The following is a 17,826-nucleotide window of genomic DNA, read 5'->3' on the forward strand; positions in this document are numbered from 1 at the left end:
TGCCCTGTCAATCTTCCCACCCATACTTAGGTGTCTCCTCTCTGCTGGTTTCTGGGCACACAGACAGAAGCTGGCACAGCTGTTACATATGTCCAAAATTGTGCCCAACCTCTCAAAAGTTTGCAGGGTGCCATTGTCAGGGGGACAGCGAGAGAGAAATGTGCCCCTTTCTTGGTTCCAGGTTGGCAGGTACCTCCACAGGGCTCCAGGTGGATTCGTGCCAGGCTTTCCCCACAGGTGTATCGCCAAAGCTTGGGCTGCTGCAGTCTGGTCTCACCTCACTCTGCAAAGCTGGTGCTGAGGATCTCAGCTGCTGGGGTCCTGTGTTGTGTCCATGCTCATGCTGTGTCCACACCCTCTACGTAGAGCCACACCATCTCTCCCTTCCGTGGAGCTTCTGCTGTTTTCTCCTTAACTCTTCCCTGAAATTTCACTCTCTCCACTTTTTGTTGTTGTTGTTGGAAACTATCTTACCCTAAACTAGAGCAGTAAGCTCCCTCCCTATTCTTTTTTTTTTTTTTTTTTTTTTTTTTTTTGACAGGCAGAGTGGATAGTGAGAGAGAGAGACAGAGAGAAAGGTCTTCCTTTTTGCCGTTGGTTCACCCTCCAATGGCCGCCGCGGTAGGTGTGCTGCAGCCGGCGCACCGCGCTGATCCGAAGCCAGGAGCCAGGTGCTTCTCCTGGTCTCCCATGGGGTGCAGGGCCCAAGCACTTGGGCCATCCTCCACTGCACTCCCAGGCCACAGCAGAGAGCTGGCCTGGAAGAGGGACAACCAGGATAGAATCCGGTGCCCCGACTGGGACTAGAGCCTCCCTATTCCACCATCTTGGAACCTCCCCTCACAAAAGTTTTTTATTTTGTTTTAAATGTCTTCATTGATCCATTAGTCTTTCAGTGGCATGTTGTTTAATGTCCATTAATTTGTAAATTTCCTTTTGTTCTTCTTGTTGATTTCTAGTGTTCCTATGTGATTGAAAAGATATCATCTTTTTAAATCCACTAAGTCTTGTCTTGCTGCCTAATACATGCATTACCCTAGAAAATGCTCCAAGTGCTAATGAGAACAATATGTATTCTACAACTCTTGGGTGAAATTTTCTGTACATGTGTATATAGGTCCATTTGCTCAACCATATGGTTCAACTATGATGTATCTTTGCTGATTTACTGCTTGGAAAATGTGTCCATGGATGACAGTGGAGTATTAACATCCACAACTGGGGCCAGCGCTGTGGCGCAGTGGGTTAACGCCCTGGTCTGAAGCACCAGCATCCCATATGGACCCCGGCTGATCCACTTCTGATCTAGCTCTCTGCGGTGGCCTGGAATAGCAGTAGAAGATGGCCCAAGTCCTTGCACCTCTGCACCTGTGTGGGAGACCAGGAAGAAGCTCCTGGCTCCTGGCTTCAGATGAGCGCAGCTCTGGCCATCGTGGCCAATTGGGGAGTGAACCATCGAATGGAAGATCTCTCTCTCTCTCTCTCTCTCTCTCTCTCTGCCTCTCCTTTCTCTGTGTAACTCTGACTTTCAAATAAATAAATAAATCTTAAAAAAAACACAACTATTATTGTATTAGAGTCTATCTTTCCCTCTAGGTCTAGTAAGAATTGCTATATTATCAGGATGGTCCTATGTTGGGTGAATATATAATTAAGATTGTTATATCTTCTCAGAGAATTGATAATTTTCTCAATATTTAACAAACCTTTTGGTTTTGTTCACATTTTTGGATTTAATGTCTGTTTTATCTGAGTATTGCTACTCCCACTCATTGTTTGGTTCCATGTCCATGTTATACATTTTCCACAAAGGAGTTTCTTGTGGGCAGCATTTACCTGGGGCTTGTTTTTTTATCCATTCATCTAACCCATCTCTTGATGGGGAGATTTGATCCATTTATCTTCAATGTTAATATTGATAGATGGGCCGGCGCCGTGGCTCACTAGGCTAATCCTCCGCCTTGCGGCGCCGGCACACCGGGTTCTAGTCCCGGTTGGGGCACCGGATTCTGTCCCGGTTGCCCCTCTTCCAGGCCAGCTCTCTGCTGTGGCCAGGGAGTGCAGTGGAGGATGGCCCAAGTGCTTGGGCCCTGCACCCCATGGGAGACCAGGAGAAGCACCTGGCTCCTGGCTTTGGATCAGCACGGTGCGCCGGCCACAGCGCGCCAACCGCGGCGGCCATTGGAGGGTGAACCAACGGCAAAGGAAGACCTTTCTCTCTGTCTCTCTCTCTCTCTGTCCACTCTGCCTATCAAAAAAAAAAAAAAAAATATATATATATATATATATATATATATATATATATATATTGATAGATAAGAATCAACTCTTGGCCGGTGCCGTGGCTCAACAGGCTAATCCTCCGCCTTGCGGCGCCAGCACACCGGGTTCTAGTCCCAGTCGGGGTGCTGGATTCTGTCCCAGTTGCCCCTCTTCCAGGCCAGCTCTCTGCTATGGTCCGGGAGTGCAGTGGAGGATGGCCCAAGTGCTTGGGCCCTGCACCCCATGAGAGACCAGGAGAAGCACCTGGCTCCTGCCTTCGGATCAGCACAGTGCGCCGGCTGCAGCGCGCCAGCCGCGGTGGCCACTGGGGGGTGAACCAACGGCAAAGGAAGACCTTTCTCTCTGTCTCTCTCTCTCTCACTGTCCACTCTGCCTGTCAAAAAAAAAAAAAAAATCAACTCTTGTTCTTTTGTTGTTTGGTTACTGATTGTATCTGCACCACTGGTGAGTTTGGTGTCTTTTCATGATGTTTACTTCTGTTCTAGGACTCTCTTCAGGATTTATTACCAAGCTAATTTGTTTGTGATGAACTCTGTGTTTATCTGGGAAATAACTATTTGTCTTTCATTTCTAAAGGATGGCTTCACTAGATATAATATGCTTGGTTGGAAGTTTTTAAGACTGAAAATGTGGCTTCAGTTGTTACGTAGTGGACAAAGCTGTCACCTACAACACTGGAATCCATATGGGTGCTGGTTCAATTCCTGGATGCTCCACTTCCAAATCTCTGTTAATGTGCCTAGGGAGCAGTCGAAGATGGCCCAAGTGCTTGGATCCTTGCACTCATGTTGGAGACCCAGGTAAAGCAGCTGGCTCCTGGTTCCTGGCTTCTGTCTCACCCAGCCCTGGTTGTTGTGACCACTTGGAGAATGAATGAGCTGATAGAAGTTCTCTCTCTCTCTCTCTCTCTCTTTCTCCCCCTCTCTCTCTGTAACCCCACCTTTCAAGTAAATAAACATATTTTTTAAGTATCTGAAAATGTCATACTCTTTTCGTCTGCCGTACAGGGTTTCTGCTGAGAAGTCACAATTAGACTAATTGGTTTTCCTTTCTATGCAATTTGTTATTTTCTCTTACTGTCTTTCAGATTCTACATCTGCTCTTAATTTTTGAAAACCTAACTACTACATGTCTTGGGGGGGAGCTATTTTGATTGAGCCTGATAATGATCCTGAGATTATGGGGCCAGCACTGTGGTGCAGCAGGTTTTAACCCAGCCTGCAGTCCCGGCATCCCTTGTGGGTGCAGACTCAAGTCCTGGCTGCTTCACTTCCAGTCCAGCTCCCTGCTAATGCACCTGGGAAGACAGCAGAGAATGGCCCAAGCCCTTAGGCCACAGCACCCATATGGAAGACCTGGAAGAAGCTCCTGACTCTTGACTCTGGCCATCATGGCCATCTGGGGAATGAACCAGCCGATGGAAGATGCCTTTCTCTATGCGTCTCTTTCTCTGTAATTCCTTCAAAAAAAAAATTAAAAAAAAAAAATATCCTGAGAGCTTCCTGTATCTGGATCCACAGGTGTTTCAAGACAGGGGGAGTTTTTACTAATATTTCATTCAGTTGGCTTTCAGTACCTTTTTCCTTCTCCGTTTCAAGTATTCCTACAATATAAATATTTGTTGTCTTAATGATATCCTATATGTCATGTAGATTTCTTCATTCATTTTTAAATATTTTCTCCTAATTTGTATTTGGGTTATTTCTAAGTCTTATCCTCCAGATCAAACATTCTTCCCTCTGTTCAGTCTTTTCTGCTCCTGAGGATCTCAATTGTATTTTTTTTTAATTTCATTGATTAAAAATTTTGCTTCAAAAACAAGCTCTTTTAAATGATTTCTATCTAGTTATTGAATTTTTCATTCACATCATCTATAGCTTTCCTTACTTCTTTAAATTGTCTATATCTATTCCCTTGTATATAATTGAGTTTCCTTAGCATCATATTGTGAATTCTTTTTCCAGGATTTCATAGATTGTTTCAAATCAAGTCCTAGTTTTGGAAAAACTGTTATGTATTTTTGGAGGTGCCACGCTTCCTTGCTTCTTCATCTACTTTATCCCTATGTGGACATCTGCACACTGACTGTAATAGTCACTTTTTTTTTTTTTTTAATGAAGTAGGCTTTGTTTGAAAAAGATTTTTTTAAGCGGAATGTGGGTTGCCACTTGGGTTGTTGATTTGAACTTCATTGTAGGGGATCCCAGAAATGTAATCTCTGAGTGTTTTCTTCAGTGGTAATCAGGGTTAGCACTGTCTGCAAAAGCCGCAGCTCTCTAGTCTGCAGCAGTTTGTGGAGGAAGTAGTATGACTGAACTGAACATGAGCTTCCAAATGCGTGCATCTTTATTCTCTAAAGAGTCGGGGCTTTAATGGCTGTAGCCACATGTCTGTTGCTATGGACACAGAGGATCCTGTCCCTTTGTGCTTCCAGGAAAGCCTAGAAATAATGACTTGCATTCCTCTTTTCCAGACATACTACCTGACAGTTTGAAACCCTCAGCAAAAACTGTATTCATCCTGTGAAACTGGAGGAGGTTTCCCTTAACATATCCTAGTGCTGTGGCTTGGGAACTGGGTGCTACAAGCCCCAGCATTAATCCAACTCAAAAATCAAGACCTGGCTAAGATCTTATACACAGCAAACCATCCAAGAGCCAGAGCTAATGGTTTCATAAGTCCCGGCAGCACTCAAGCTTTTGCGAAATGAACTAGTGGATGGGAGCATTTACTCTCAGTTTCTATGGCTCACAAATAAATTCAAAAATCAATCAATAATATATTAAAATATTACTTCAAACACTGTCCTTCGTAGGTTTTCTCTAATAGCATGACATCCTTCACATTGAAAAATTCATTTGTGAGATAGAGTATTATTAAAGTATTTGGCAAATTGTTGATAACAATCATTCATTCATTTCTTCTGTTTATTCATAAATTTTACAACTTCTCATCTATAAATGCACATTATTAAGACTCTACCTTCTATTAATTCATAATATATAGCATTTAATTAAAAGATGATAAAAGATCTGTTTTACAACAAAAAATGTTTCTTAGCTATAAAATAAACTTATGTGGATAATTATTTCTATAAGTTCAATAAATCATGATCTTTTAGTAGTTGAGAGCTATTTTATAAACAAATATATTTTCAAAGATTTCTTGTCTTTCCTTGAACTCATTTGAATTCCTTTTTCTCAATAGCTTTGTAAAGAATGACTTTATAAATAGTTTGTTCCCAGAAATATTCAGTGAAGAAACTTGTTCTCTAAATAAACAACATTGTGTTCTATGACATGAAAAGCCTTGGCATTTTTTCTGTGGCAGAAAGCCTTTGTTCCTTTTAACTTTTGCTCTCCTTCCCCTTCCTTTATTGTTTAAACTAAAAATTCAAAGTACAGACCCAAGTCCTCCTGCAGTGTTTCCATAGAGCTATTCAATGTATTGCAAAAAAAAGCATGCAACACATGCTTTCCAACCAACCAAATCACCTGCCAATTGTTCCGTAAGTGAGGAATGAGGTACATGCTTAACGCTTTTAAATAAGAGGCCAAGAAAGTAGACAAGGTTATTGAAATTCTGTGCCAATCCGTTATAAGAAAACCATATTCTAGATTATTTAAAATGCATAAATTAATTCTATAGTGGAATTACTAACCCATTCAGTAATAATAGGGATTTTTTTGACAATATAGGTTGTAGTAGCTGTCCCTTTAACTTTTAATTAATTAATATGATAGTTGACTAACATTGGTTCATAATTTTTCTTCTTTTCAACTTTTATTTAATAAATATAAATTTCCAAAGTACAACTTTTGATTTATAGCAGCTTTCCCCCATAACCTCCCTCCCACCTGCAACCATCCCATCTCCCACTCCCTCTCCCATCCCATTCTTCATCAAGATTCATTTTCAATTATCTTTATATACAGAAGATCAGCTTAGTATATACTAAGAAAAGATTTCAACAGACTGCACCCACACAGACACACAAAGTATAGAGCACTGTTTGAGTAGTAGTTTCACCATTAATTCTCATAGTACAACACACTAAGGGCAGAGGTCATACTTTTAAGGATTATATTCAGGTAGTGAATTATTATGATTTTATTTATATTTACAACAAGAATATAAAAAATTTTGCCTATCTTTGGAAAAGAAAAGAAAAAAAGAAGCAATTTGTCATTACTTATTTTTGAATATGACTATCAGAACTGACATAGAGATTACTCCAAAAATGTAAAGCTAGCCTGCAAAGAAATCTTTCAGATTCTGTAACATAATTTCATTTAAATATGACACATTTAATGTTTGTATTTTAAAGGCTAATTTAGTATTACCTTGTCCCTGAAGAATAAAAATACCTCACTATTTTATTCTAAAAATAGAGTGAGGCACAGGTTTTCTGTATTTGCTTTCTAAAATAACCATTCATGAACTAACAGACTTAATTTAACCTGATACAATTAAGGGCAGCATATTTCAATTATTTTTAATTTAAAATTTCAATTTCCAGTTATAGTTTTACTAGTATTTGCATAATATAAAAGCTATGCAGAACAAAGCAATGGAGTACTACATTGAAAATTTCCTTAAAGGTAATAATTTATATCAAATAAATATTGCAATTTCTTGTAGCTGCCTTTTCATAAAGAATACATATTTTGGAAAATACACAAGACATGCTCATGTTTTTTTTCATGAAACTCATCTTTTTAAACGAACATGTATAGAATTTGAGGGATCTTAAGAAAGATCATAGAAAATACAAATTATCTTTCAGTTTCATTTCCACAAACATTTTGAAGTACCATTGTATATATTAGCAAAAATCCGCAAAGTGTATATTTTATTTTTATAAATTTATGTAAAATATATACATAAATAAGATCATAAGGCCATAAATGTGCACAATAATAAGTTTTAAAATTTCAATTTTTTTTTTTGTTTTCTGCATTATGTTTTGCTCACTTCATTTATTTCTTTAACATTAATTATTGTTAAAATAAGAAAACAGTTTTCAATGTACATTTTAGTTAGAAATAAGCAGTAATGGGAATGAAAAATATTAATTTAAAATAAAATAAAACACATATGTACATAAATATGCAAATAAAGTACCATTTTACATTAATTTGAACAATATAATTTAAACTCTGTTTATGTATATTTATTTGAAAGACAGAAAGACACAGAGACCTGCTATCTGCCAATCTGCTGCCCAAATTTCCACAGCAGTCAGACCCAGAACTGATCCAAGTCGTGAGTGAGGATTAAAATCTGGGTCTAAGCTGTGGATGCCAGGGACCCTAGCAAAGGAGCCATCATCATCTGCCCACCAGGGTAGACACTGACAGGAAGCTAGAGCTGAAGCTGGAATGGGGTTTGATCTCAATCAACACATGGGTTGCAGAAGTCCCAGTGAGCACCTGCACCCCAACCCCTGCCCCCCAACAATATTTTCAAGAAAATTCATCACACATTTAGAACATGTGTGACGCTTTACAAAATAGGGGGAATAACCGAGTGGTACCCAAATAAATACTTACATATCTCTGTGGCTGCAACACTTAGGTTGTACCAAGCATTGCTCTCCCGGTCGAGTGTGTTAGTTGTAGTGATTGTGCCATTGTCATCAATACTGAACATTTTGCTTCTGATAATGGAATACCTGCACCAAAAGGAAAAATTTTCCTTAATGTTATTGTTTTCTTGTATAAATTGACACATATTACTCCCTTTAAAAAGCACAAATTATTTAATGCATGTTCTACATAATAGTGTGATACTGAATAATGTTCCTAATAGTACATTCATATATTTAAGATTCAACTCAGTGGAGATTGCAAAACAAAAACTATAATGTCTTCAGATTTAAATTTATGTAAATTAAACACAAGCCACTCATCTTCAAGTTCAAGTGAAAATTTTAAAAGATGTGGAATTTGGCTAAAACATAATGGCAAGGAGTGTTCTTTTTAACAAATACAAGTACACATACATAGGGGTAAAAGTAATGATTGTGAATAATTTTATTTTTTCATTTGGAGCAAAGTAAAATACATCCTAAGCCTAGACTAGTACTGGTTTATTTTTCTTAAGATTTATGTTTATTTTTGTTCCATTTGGAAATGAGAGAGAGAGAGAAAGAGCAAGCAAATGAGTTTCCATCCTGATTCGTAATCCAAATCACAAATACAAAATGGCCACAACCACTGTGGTTGGACCAAATCAGTTTCAGGAAGCTATTTCATTCCTACTAATCCAGGGCTCCAATGTGAATGACAAGGACCCAACTATTTGAGTCATCACTACTGTCTCCTGGAGTGTGCCTTACCAGGAAGCTGGAGAGAAACCAGAGCTGGGGCTCAAACCCAGTAACCCCCGTAAGGAATGCACATATTCCCCATGGTGAGCTCTTTCTGACACCACGTGTGTTGTAATCTGTGCATTATATTACAATGACTTGACTGGTGATACATGAGAAATGTTTGCTTTTGTTCATTTGATAATATTTGAGTCAACTTCTGGCCCTGGCTTGACAGCTCAGGCTCTTGTGAGCATCTGGAGTGTGAACCAGAAGATGTTAGATCTTTCTCTATGTATATCTACCTATCAGATTTAAAAATAAAATCTTTATAAAGTACATGCACGTTTAATTATTTCCACATACCTGAAATATTTCCAAATTATGAAATTATATGTATAAAAGACCCATATAGTGAAAGTATAATATATAAATTACACATACATATATTTCAGATTCCAGAAATTTTCAGATCCACTAAGCTTTCCTGTTGGAATTTAGAAATTAGGAAGAAGAACCAAGGCCACAACAAACAGATCTGAGTTACAGAATCCGAGGACTGTAGATCTGATGTGCTGTTAGGTCATGCAGTCAAGGAGGCTGTTACAAAAGCCCCTCATGCAAAAGGCTGAAGAATGATTTCAAACTCCACAATACAAAAGGCCTTGGATGCCCTCCACGTGTTATGACTGCTTACGGATAATTAATAATAAAAATGAGAGAATAGTAATAACTAGGGTTTAGTAATGTCGTTTCATTGCACACATATTCCTTAAGACCTTTATGACAATGAGGTTTGTCATAATTATGTGGCAAGAGATGAGAGTAGTTTAATATTGAATTGACAGCTTTCTAAAAATATCATACTAATTTGTAGCTTGGTGTTCATGAGAGGGTTAAAATAGAAATGAAAGAAAAGTAGGCTTTAGAGGAGTCCAAATTTAAGTATTTTCAACTTTAAACATTAAGAAGTATTTTACTTCAATATTTTTGGCAAAAATACAACAGCATTTTAACAGACTATTTTAAATTAGATGTCTAATCCTGTTTCCATAAAATGTATTCCAAGTAAAACTCATCAAAAGCTTAATTGGAAGTTACAGTTTCTAATAGGCTAACATGCATTTGCTACAATTAGGAACAAAAGTCAAGGCCACAATTAATAGGTCCGAATCCCACTAAAAATTAAAACATGGGTGTGTGTTTGACATAGTGGTTATGATTCTGTTTGGGATGCTTTCATCTCATATCAGACTGCTAATGTACATCCTGAGAGTCAGTGGACGATAGCTCAATTAGTTGAGTAGGAAACCCAGGTAGAGTTTGGCCTACCCTATCCTGTTCTATTATTAGCATTTGAGGAACAAATAACTGGATGAAGGTTCTGTTTCTGTCTCTGTCTCTCTGTCTTTAAAGTTACTAAATTATAAATAAATATAATTAAAAAAATCAAGAAATTAATGTCTTTCATACTATTAACTCAACTACCAAGTATAACTGACTTTATTGTTTCCACTAATGTTCCTTTCTTTTTTAGGAGTACAATTTAGGATCTCATATTGCATTGCATTTCATGTCCCCCTAGTCTCCTACACAGTAATGTATTGTCTTTGTCATTTACTTAACACGATTGAAGAGTATCAGTTGGTAATTTTGTATGTCTCTTGATTTGGGGGTGTTTGATGTGATCTGATGAGATAAATCTTATCCATTTTTTGCAAGAATAATACAGAAACACTGTGCTGTTCTTGCTGTTCTTTGGGTATTATATCAGGGCTACACGACACTGATCCTGTCACATCAATGATGAAATTAACATTGATCTCTTGGTTAAGGTCATATCTGCCTAACATCTCTACTCTAGTTATTATTTTTATATTTGTGACTGACAAAAATCTTAGGAAGAATTTTTTTAAATGAAGAGGTTTTACTTCAAATATTTATCCACTCCTTTTGTCATTCATTGATCAATATTGCCTATAATGATTACCATTTTGGGGTACTATTGATAATACATATTCCTATTTGTTGCATCTTTATACATATATTAAGCGCAACCTCTACAAAAAAACGAGCTCCTTTATTGTCTGTGATACTATAAATTCCAGAGTTTTTTCAATGTGTAATAAACCTGAGTTGATTGTATAAACTATTACTATTCAATTGTTATCTGAATATTCACAGCTCTGTACAGTTGGAGTGATTCCTGCATGCTTCCTGGGCATTGTCAGTATGCCCCTGTACTTAACAATTGTTTTTGAATACCTCCTTATATCTATTATGCCATCTTAACAAACATTGAGTCTAACCAACATTTAGTTTCCCTATTTTAATTTATTCTTTTAAATTGTTACAAACTCATTTGTATTATATAGAAAATATAGAAACAGTTTTATCATTGTTACTTTTGCATGCTACTTTGTCCTCAAGCTTATCAGCATTTCTTATTTTAATGCAGACCTAACACTACAGACATACCTGATAGGAGATTTCTGGTGATCTGGGTCTGTTGCAGATACCATGCCTACAAATGTTCTCTGTGGATTTTCCTCAGATATTTCAAAGATGTAATAAGGGAGCAGGAAGACAGGAGGCTCATCTTCATCTTCCACCTGGACCTTAATGAAAGTTGTGGACGCTTCAGTATGATATTGCATGAGGTGCTCCTGCACATGGCGATTTCTGACTTTTGCTCTTATACCATAGTGGTTCTGGTGCTCAAAATCCACTTTCTACAAAGAAACAGTGCAAACAGAATAAATGCTTTCAGTGATTCATGATTTAGTCAGAAGAAAAAATTTTCCCTTGTTTAACTGTCACTTTTCAATCAGAGTTTATGAGTCAATCTAATATTGTAGTTAAGCAGGCCTACATTTGCATTTTGTACTTATGTCTATTACAAAATGTTATAGAATAATCATTATATTGCATTTAGGATTAAAATTAGACTTTTATGGTCATAAATATTTTATATAATTGAAGACTAATTTCCTGGTTTTTCACATCTTTTCAAAATTTTCTAAAACCTTATTCTACATATAATTTAAGAAGCTCTACAGGCTCTATAGGAATGAGTAAGATAATTAACTCTCTCAACTCTAAACTCCTTTTATCCCTAAATCATAAATCACAAATTTTCATCTTGATAACTTAATGAAGCAACAACCAACTAGCTACACAAAGTAATCATTCATATTTTGGCTTTACTCTGTAAGACAAATAGTTTTAATTTAGCTACCTTTTTCAATATAACTATGCCTTCTTGGGTCTCATTATCAGTAACTATGTCAAATGTCTGTGCATCCTCCTCTTCAATGCTGTAATCCATTTCTGCATTCTCGCCTATGTCATTGTCATGTGCCATGATTTTTCCTATAGAAGTCCCAGTGGGTGCAGATTCAGAGACACTCATGCGGTAAAAACCTACAAAAACAAAATTTAAATTATTTTGGATAAATAGTTAATGTAAGAGATTTCCAATTTTAGCATCCTTTATTTATAGTACATGAAAATCCAGATCTATCCTTTCCAATGACTTTTTTTAAATCTCAGTCTCTGTTTCCTCTTTATTTTGAAATCTGGGCATTTCCTTAATTTTCTATTTGAGAATTTATCATTTCCTCTGAAATCTCATAGGCAGTCCCAGGAACAGTAAATATAACTCAAAGTTGTATTTCATATGTACATCTCATATTCTTTTGTTTTATTTTGTCTTTCCTCCATTCACTATTAAATTTGAATAATGGACTTTTATTCTTTTCTTTAAGATTTATTTATTTATTGGAATGTCAGAGTTCCAGGGAGAGAAGAAAGACAGGCACACACACAGAGAGACACACAAACACGAGGAGAAAGAGAGAGAGAATCTTTCATATTCTGCTTACTCTCCAAGTGGTTGCACCAGCCAGGTTTGAGCCAGGCTGAAGCCAGGAGCCAGGAGTTTCATGCAAGTCTCTTTCATGAGTGGCAGGGATCCAAGCACTAGCGCCATTTGCCATTGCTTTTCCCAGGCCACTACTTGGGAACTGGATGGGAAGTGGAGCATCCTGAACACAAACCAGTGACCATTTGTGATCTCAGCATTACAGGCTGAGTATTCACCTGCTATTCCACAATGGCTCCTCCATTTTTACCACTTTCTAAAAAATGTTATTAACATCACTATCAATGAGTGTATGTGTAGATTTTAAGTGGGAGAAAATAAACACAAATAATTGAATGAAGACCATAATAGTTTGATTTTCTGAGTGCATGGCATCAGCCATAATGTAAATGAAAAAAAAAAAAAGAAAATGAATAGTTGGCAAGTCAATGTAGTAGAAAAAGCCTCCATTGATGTGGCCACAAGAAAATATTGAAATACATAAAAATACTTAGAAATTACTAAGATTTTTCTTCAGAGTTCAGGAGTATCTTGTAAAAAACTGATAAAGGGTTGCTTCAGTCATAAATTATTATCATAATTTATGATCAAATGTAGGAAATAATCATGTATGTCATTATTTTAAAGTGTGAAATTACCATGAAAAAGGAACACATATAATGCAATTATTTTTTAAATTTTTGGTTTTTGTTGTATTTGATTGAGCAGAGTCAGAGAGGGAGAGATCTTGTATTTACTAATTCACTCCCCAAATGATCAAAACAATTGATGTTTGGCCAGATCAATGTTGGGAGTCAATCTGTGTCTCCCAGTACTTGAGACAGCACCTGCTACCACCCACTGTGGGTACCAGCAAGAAGCTGGAATAATAGGGCACTCAGAGAATCAAATCCAGACACTCTAAGAAGGTATATGGGTACCCCAAAAAGCATCCTAACTGCTATTGCAAACAACCATGCCTAGAATTTTTCTTTAAGGGTATTTTTAGTTTCTTTAGAAGCACCCAACAAGTCACTTGCAGATGCATTTTTTTTTTGACAGGCAGAGTGGACAGTGGGAGAGAGAGACAGAGAGAAAAGTCTTCCTGTGCCATTGGTTCACCCTCCAATGGCCGCCACGGCCAGCACACCGCTCTGATCCAAAGCCAGGAGCCAGGTGCTTCTCCTGGTCTCCCATGTGGGTGCAGGGCCCAAGCACTTGGGCCATCCTCCACTGCACTCCCAGGCCACAGCAGAGAGCTGGCCTGCAGGAGGGGCAACCGGGACAGACTCTGGCGCCCAGTCCGGGAGTAGAACCCGGTGTGCCGGCGCCACAAGGCGGAGGATTAGCCTATTGAGCCACAGTGCCGGCCCACAGATGCATTTTTAATTAAATTTAATATTTATGTGGGAGAAATATTAGTTAAAATCTGATAATATTTTACAGTTTCCATCTTTTAGAGTGATATTGGCATTTTAAATGCACAATAATATTTCTTTGTGGGAAAACAAAAATTATTACTTATTGATTGCATATATAAAAAAGTTACAAACAAATTAATCTGGAGGAAACAGTGATACTACCTTAAGCGTGAAAACAGATGGTACAGACGAAAATGCTGTTGAATTTATATTTAACTACTGACCTTCAAACTTATAAACAAAATAAACAATAATTTATAAAAATATAATAATCTGGGCAGGCACCATGGCTCAATAGGCTAATCCTCCACCTTGTGGCGCCGGCACACTGGGTTCTAATCCCGGTCGGGGCACCGATACTGTCCCGGTTGCCCCTCTTCCAGGCCAGCTCTCTGCTGTGGCCAGGGAGTGCAGTGGAGGATGGCCCAAGTGCTTGGGCCCTGCACCCCATGGGAGACCAGGAGAAGCACCTGGCTCCTGCCATCGGATCAGCAGGGTGCACCGGCCGCAGCGCGCCTACCGCGGCGGCCATTGGAGGGTGAACCAACGGTACAAGGAAGACCTTTCTCTCTGTCTCTCTCTCACTATCCACTCTGCCTGTCAAAAAAAAAAAATATATATATATATATATAATAATCTGTGCAATTTTCCATGCATTTAAAATCGCTATTTTGATAAAATTCTCCACAAGGCCCAGGTCTAAAGGTTGGTTATATAACCAGGATATAATGAGAAGGCACTGAGTAATGGCAGATCATTAGTACTATCAGGATCACTTTTGTTTTTACTTTTTGCATAACTGAGATGGAAATCCTTGAAAGGATATGATCTGACTTGCATTTTAACAAGTTTACAAAAGCTGTGATAAAAACAAAGTGAACCAGATCAATGGTGTAAGCCCAGAGACCATATATAAGAGCCAATTGCAATAGTAGAAATAAAATAAGGTAGTGGCATGATCCAAGGTGGTCAGAACAGGGGTGATAAGAATCATTCATAATTTTTTTCAAGGTGGGGTTAATGGAAAATTCAGAGGCCTAGATTGTGAGTCAGAGAATAAGAAAGGAGGAAAGGATGACTTAAAATCCTTTAAACAGTGTTGAGAGTTGGCACAGTGGCTAAGACTCCTCTTGGGATGGCCACAACCTATATCAGAGTGTCGGTTTCAACTTGGCCCCACTTTCAATTCCAGCTTCCTGCTAACGCATACCCTTGGGAGGCAGCAGATGAGCCCTCAGGGGGTTGGGTTCCAGCCATCCTTATGGGAGACCCATATTCAGTTCCTGGTTCTTGTGGCCCAGTTTCAGCATCTGGGGAGTGAACCACCAGATGAAAGATCTATGTCTGTAGCTGTCTTAGTTTCTTCACTTTCCAAATAAATGAAAATAAACAAATGAATAAATGTGTGTACATAAAAATGAAGACTTTAAAAAGTATTTTTATTCATTTTAAGGACAGATTAATTGGGAGAGAGGGAGAAAGAGAGAGAGAGGAATCTTCTGTCTGATGGTTCAGTCCTTATATGCCCATGACAGTCAAGGCAAAAGACAGGAACCAGGAACTCCATTTTAGTTTCCCCTGAGTGAGGCAGGAAGTTAAATATATGTGTATGAAGTTCAAGGAAGAATTTTTCACGAGAGATATCTACTTGGAAGTTGTCAACATAGAAGTAGTATTTAAAGTCACACAAAAGTAGTATTTAATGTCAGAAGACTGTGTAAGAAAATCAAGGAATAAGTCTTGAAAGGAAAGGCAATACAAAAGGCTTTATTCCAGAAAATGCCCACATTTAACATATGGATGGGCTGGCGCTGTGGCTAACCTTGAGATAGGGAAATTGTCCTAGATTTTGCAAGAATTACTGAAAATGGAAGAAGAGGAAACCCCGTTGGTCTGAGACATGTGAGTTTTAAAGCATTTGCCATCCCTTGTTGCTCCTGAGATTTATGGGTAAATCAAGATCCAGGGATAGGCTACAAAAGTTGAGGGTGTCCCCAGCTGACAGCTTTCAAAGAAGCCATTACCCCAGGTCTCAAACACAAAGAACTGAGAATGTTGGCACTCAAGTGATTGAAAACATGGATTTTTTCCCACAGCCATAGAAAAGGAATAGTCTGTAGACACCTGGACCACAGCCTGGTGGCACCCATACCAGACTCCTTTAGATGACAAATTTGCTATAAGTCAGAAGTCTGCAGCAATGTGTGTGAAAGTAATTGAATGTTAATGCAACAGTCTTTCGTTCATATTTGCTTTGGCACATTAGTGGAAATAACACCTTAAAAATTAACAAATGCATTTTTACACAATTCTAGTGCAAGTGAAGTGCTTTCATAATGCGATCTATAGAATTTGCCTGTAATCCACACACTCAGAGTTACACTGTCGTGAAAATTCAGGATGCTTCCTACTTACTTTCTTTAAATATAGGCTTGTTGTCGTTAACATCCCAAAGTTTAATTAATACACTTGTAGTTCCAGACAGTGCTCCAGACTGACCAATCATATCTTTGGCTTGAATAATTACCCAATATTCATCCTGCAGTTCTCTATCCATTTTGGAAGATATCCTTATGACTCCTTCAAAAATGTAACAAAATTCCAATTATTATTTCATTAAAAATCATGACATCTTCTTAGCCAATTTCTAAAGCATCCCAACCATGAAATCATGCCTTTGATATATGTTGAACCACCACAATATACCAGATAGTGTCTTGGAAACAAAAATTACAAGGAAGTGAACACCAGCTCTGTTTGGAGTCTAGATGGGTCCCCAGTAGCTAGGAACACTGGAGACACTTAATACAATAGTACACTAACTGGTGTCCATTTAGTCTAAGTACTTCAACCCTTGCTATCTAAAGAATTTGCCATGCAGTGTTCCCATAAGCTATAAAATCCTCCACTCCCTCTTCTCCATTGCCATACACAGCTCAGTCTCTGTTTTCAGCATGCTCGTCCCTGAACACACAATTTAAAGTCGTCCTCATTCTCTCCTAGAGGAATTTTTTGGTTCACTTCAGACTTGTTCACAAGCTTAATGTGTGTATTTATTAATATCCACATGCTTAATACCTGAGTTCCACGAGAGAAGTTTATGTTTATGATTTGTTTTATTATTGTCATTTTTATTCTTTTAATTTTGGCAAGGTTGTACCTCCATAAACGCAGAATGTTGTAAAATGTCTGGTACATATTCAGCCTTTCTCAACCAAGAGTGTGTGAGGGCATTAAACCATGATATCTTAAAGCATCCATTGCTTGTAATAAAATAATTTCTCTCTAGTGTATCCTGATTAATAAAATCTATACACCAACCTCGGGATAATTAAGAACATATTTACTCAAATCACATTCTTGAGAATTGGATTCTATTAAGAAACTTTGATTGAGAAAGTCTTAGACATTTAATATTGTTAAATGATAAATCTTAATTAATAAAAATTAAAATATACAACATGCTGTAATTATTTAAATCTCTCCATGTTATCAAACTAGAAATAATATTTCTACTAAATGAAAAACATATATCTTCATTTTTTAATACTTTTCACATTTGCACAAAATCAGGTGATTTTATATGTGTGTGTGTATATACATATATTATATACATATATATGTATATATATGTATATATTCATCTTTGGAGACTATTAGCTTCTAGGCAAACATTCATTTGGAGTTACTCTTTGTTTTGAACATGACAAAAATTTTAAATGGAATTAGTAACAGTAACAAAGTGTTCAATAGATAATTTTTTGAAAGATAACAGAAATATTGGTATTTTATTTATTTTGTAAGATTAAGCTACTTAATGTAAATTGGAGAAGCAGTGACAGAAAAATAATCAAATATTTCATGCATTGAAACAAAAAACAGAATCATCAAAACTTTAATGAAATATGTGAATTATGAAATTCCTATTTTTATTTTATAACAAAATAAAC

The 17,826-nt window shown here is 37.4% G+C and overlaps 1 protein-coding gene across 1 annotated transcript in view; it reads right to left on the minus strand.

Annotated features, from left to right (window-relative positions):
- The window catches only part of CDH19 (cadherin 19), a 66,557-nt gene that overhangs the window by 33,748 nt on the left and 14,983 nt on the right, over nt 1-17,826 (minus strand). Inside the window, exons 4-7 of the mRNA XM_062200304.1 lie at nt 16,292-16,456; nt 11,832-12,016; nt 11,072-11,325; nt 7,836-7,957 (exon numbers count right to left, since the gene is read on the minus strand). Of these exons, the coding sequence (XP_062056288.1) occupies nt 7,836-7,957; nt 11,072-11,325; nt 11,832-12,016; nt 16,292-16,456 (726 nt within the window). The remainder of the gene's footprint in view (nt 1-7,835; nt 7,958-11,071; nt 11,326-11,831; nt 12,017-16,291; nt 16,457-17,826) is intronic.

The sequence above is a fragment of the Lepus europaeus genome, chromosome 9, assembly GCF_033115175.1.
Source record: "Lepus europaeus isolate LE1 chromosome 9, mLepTim1.pri, whole genome shotgun sequence".
Lineage (NCBI taxonomy): Eukaryota > Metazoa > Chordata > Mammalia > Lagomorpha > Leporidae > Lepus > Lepus europaeus.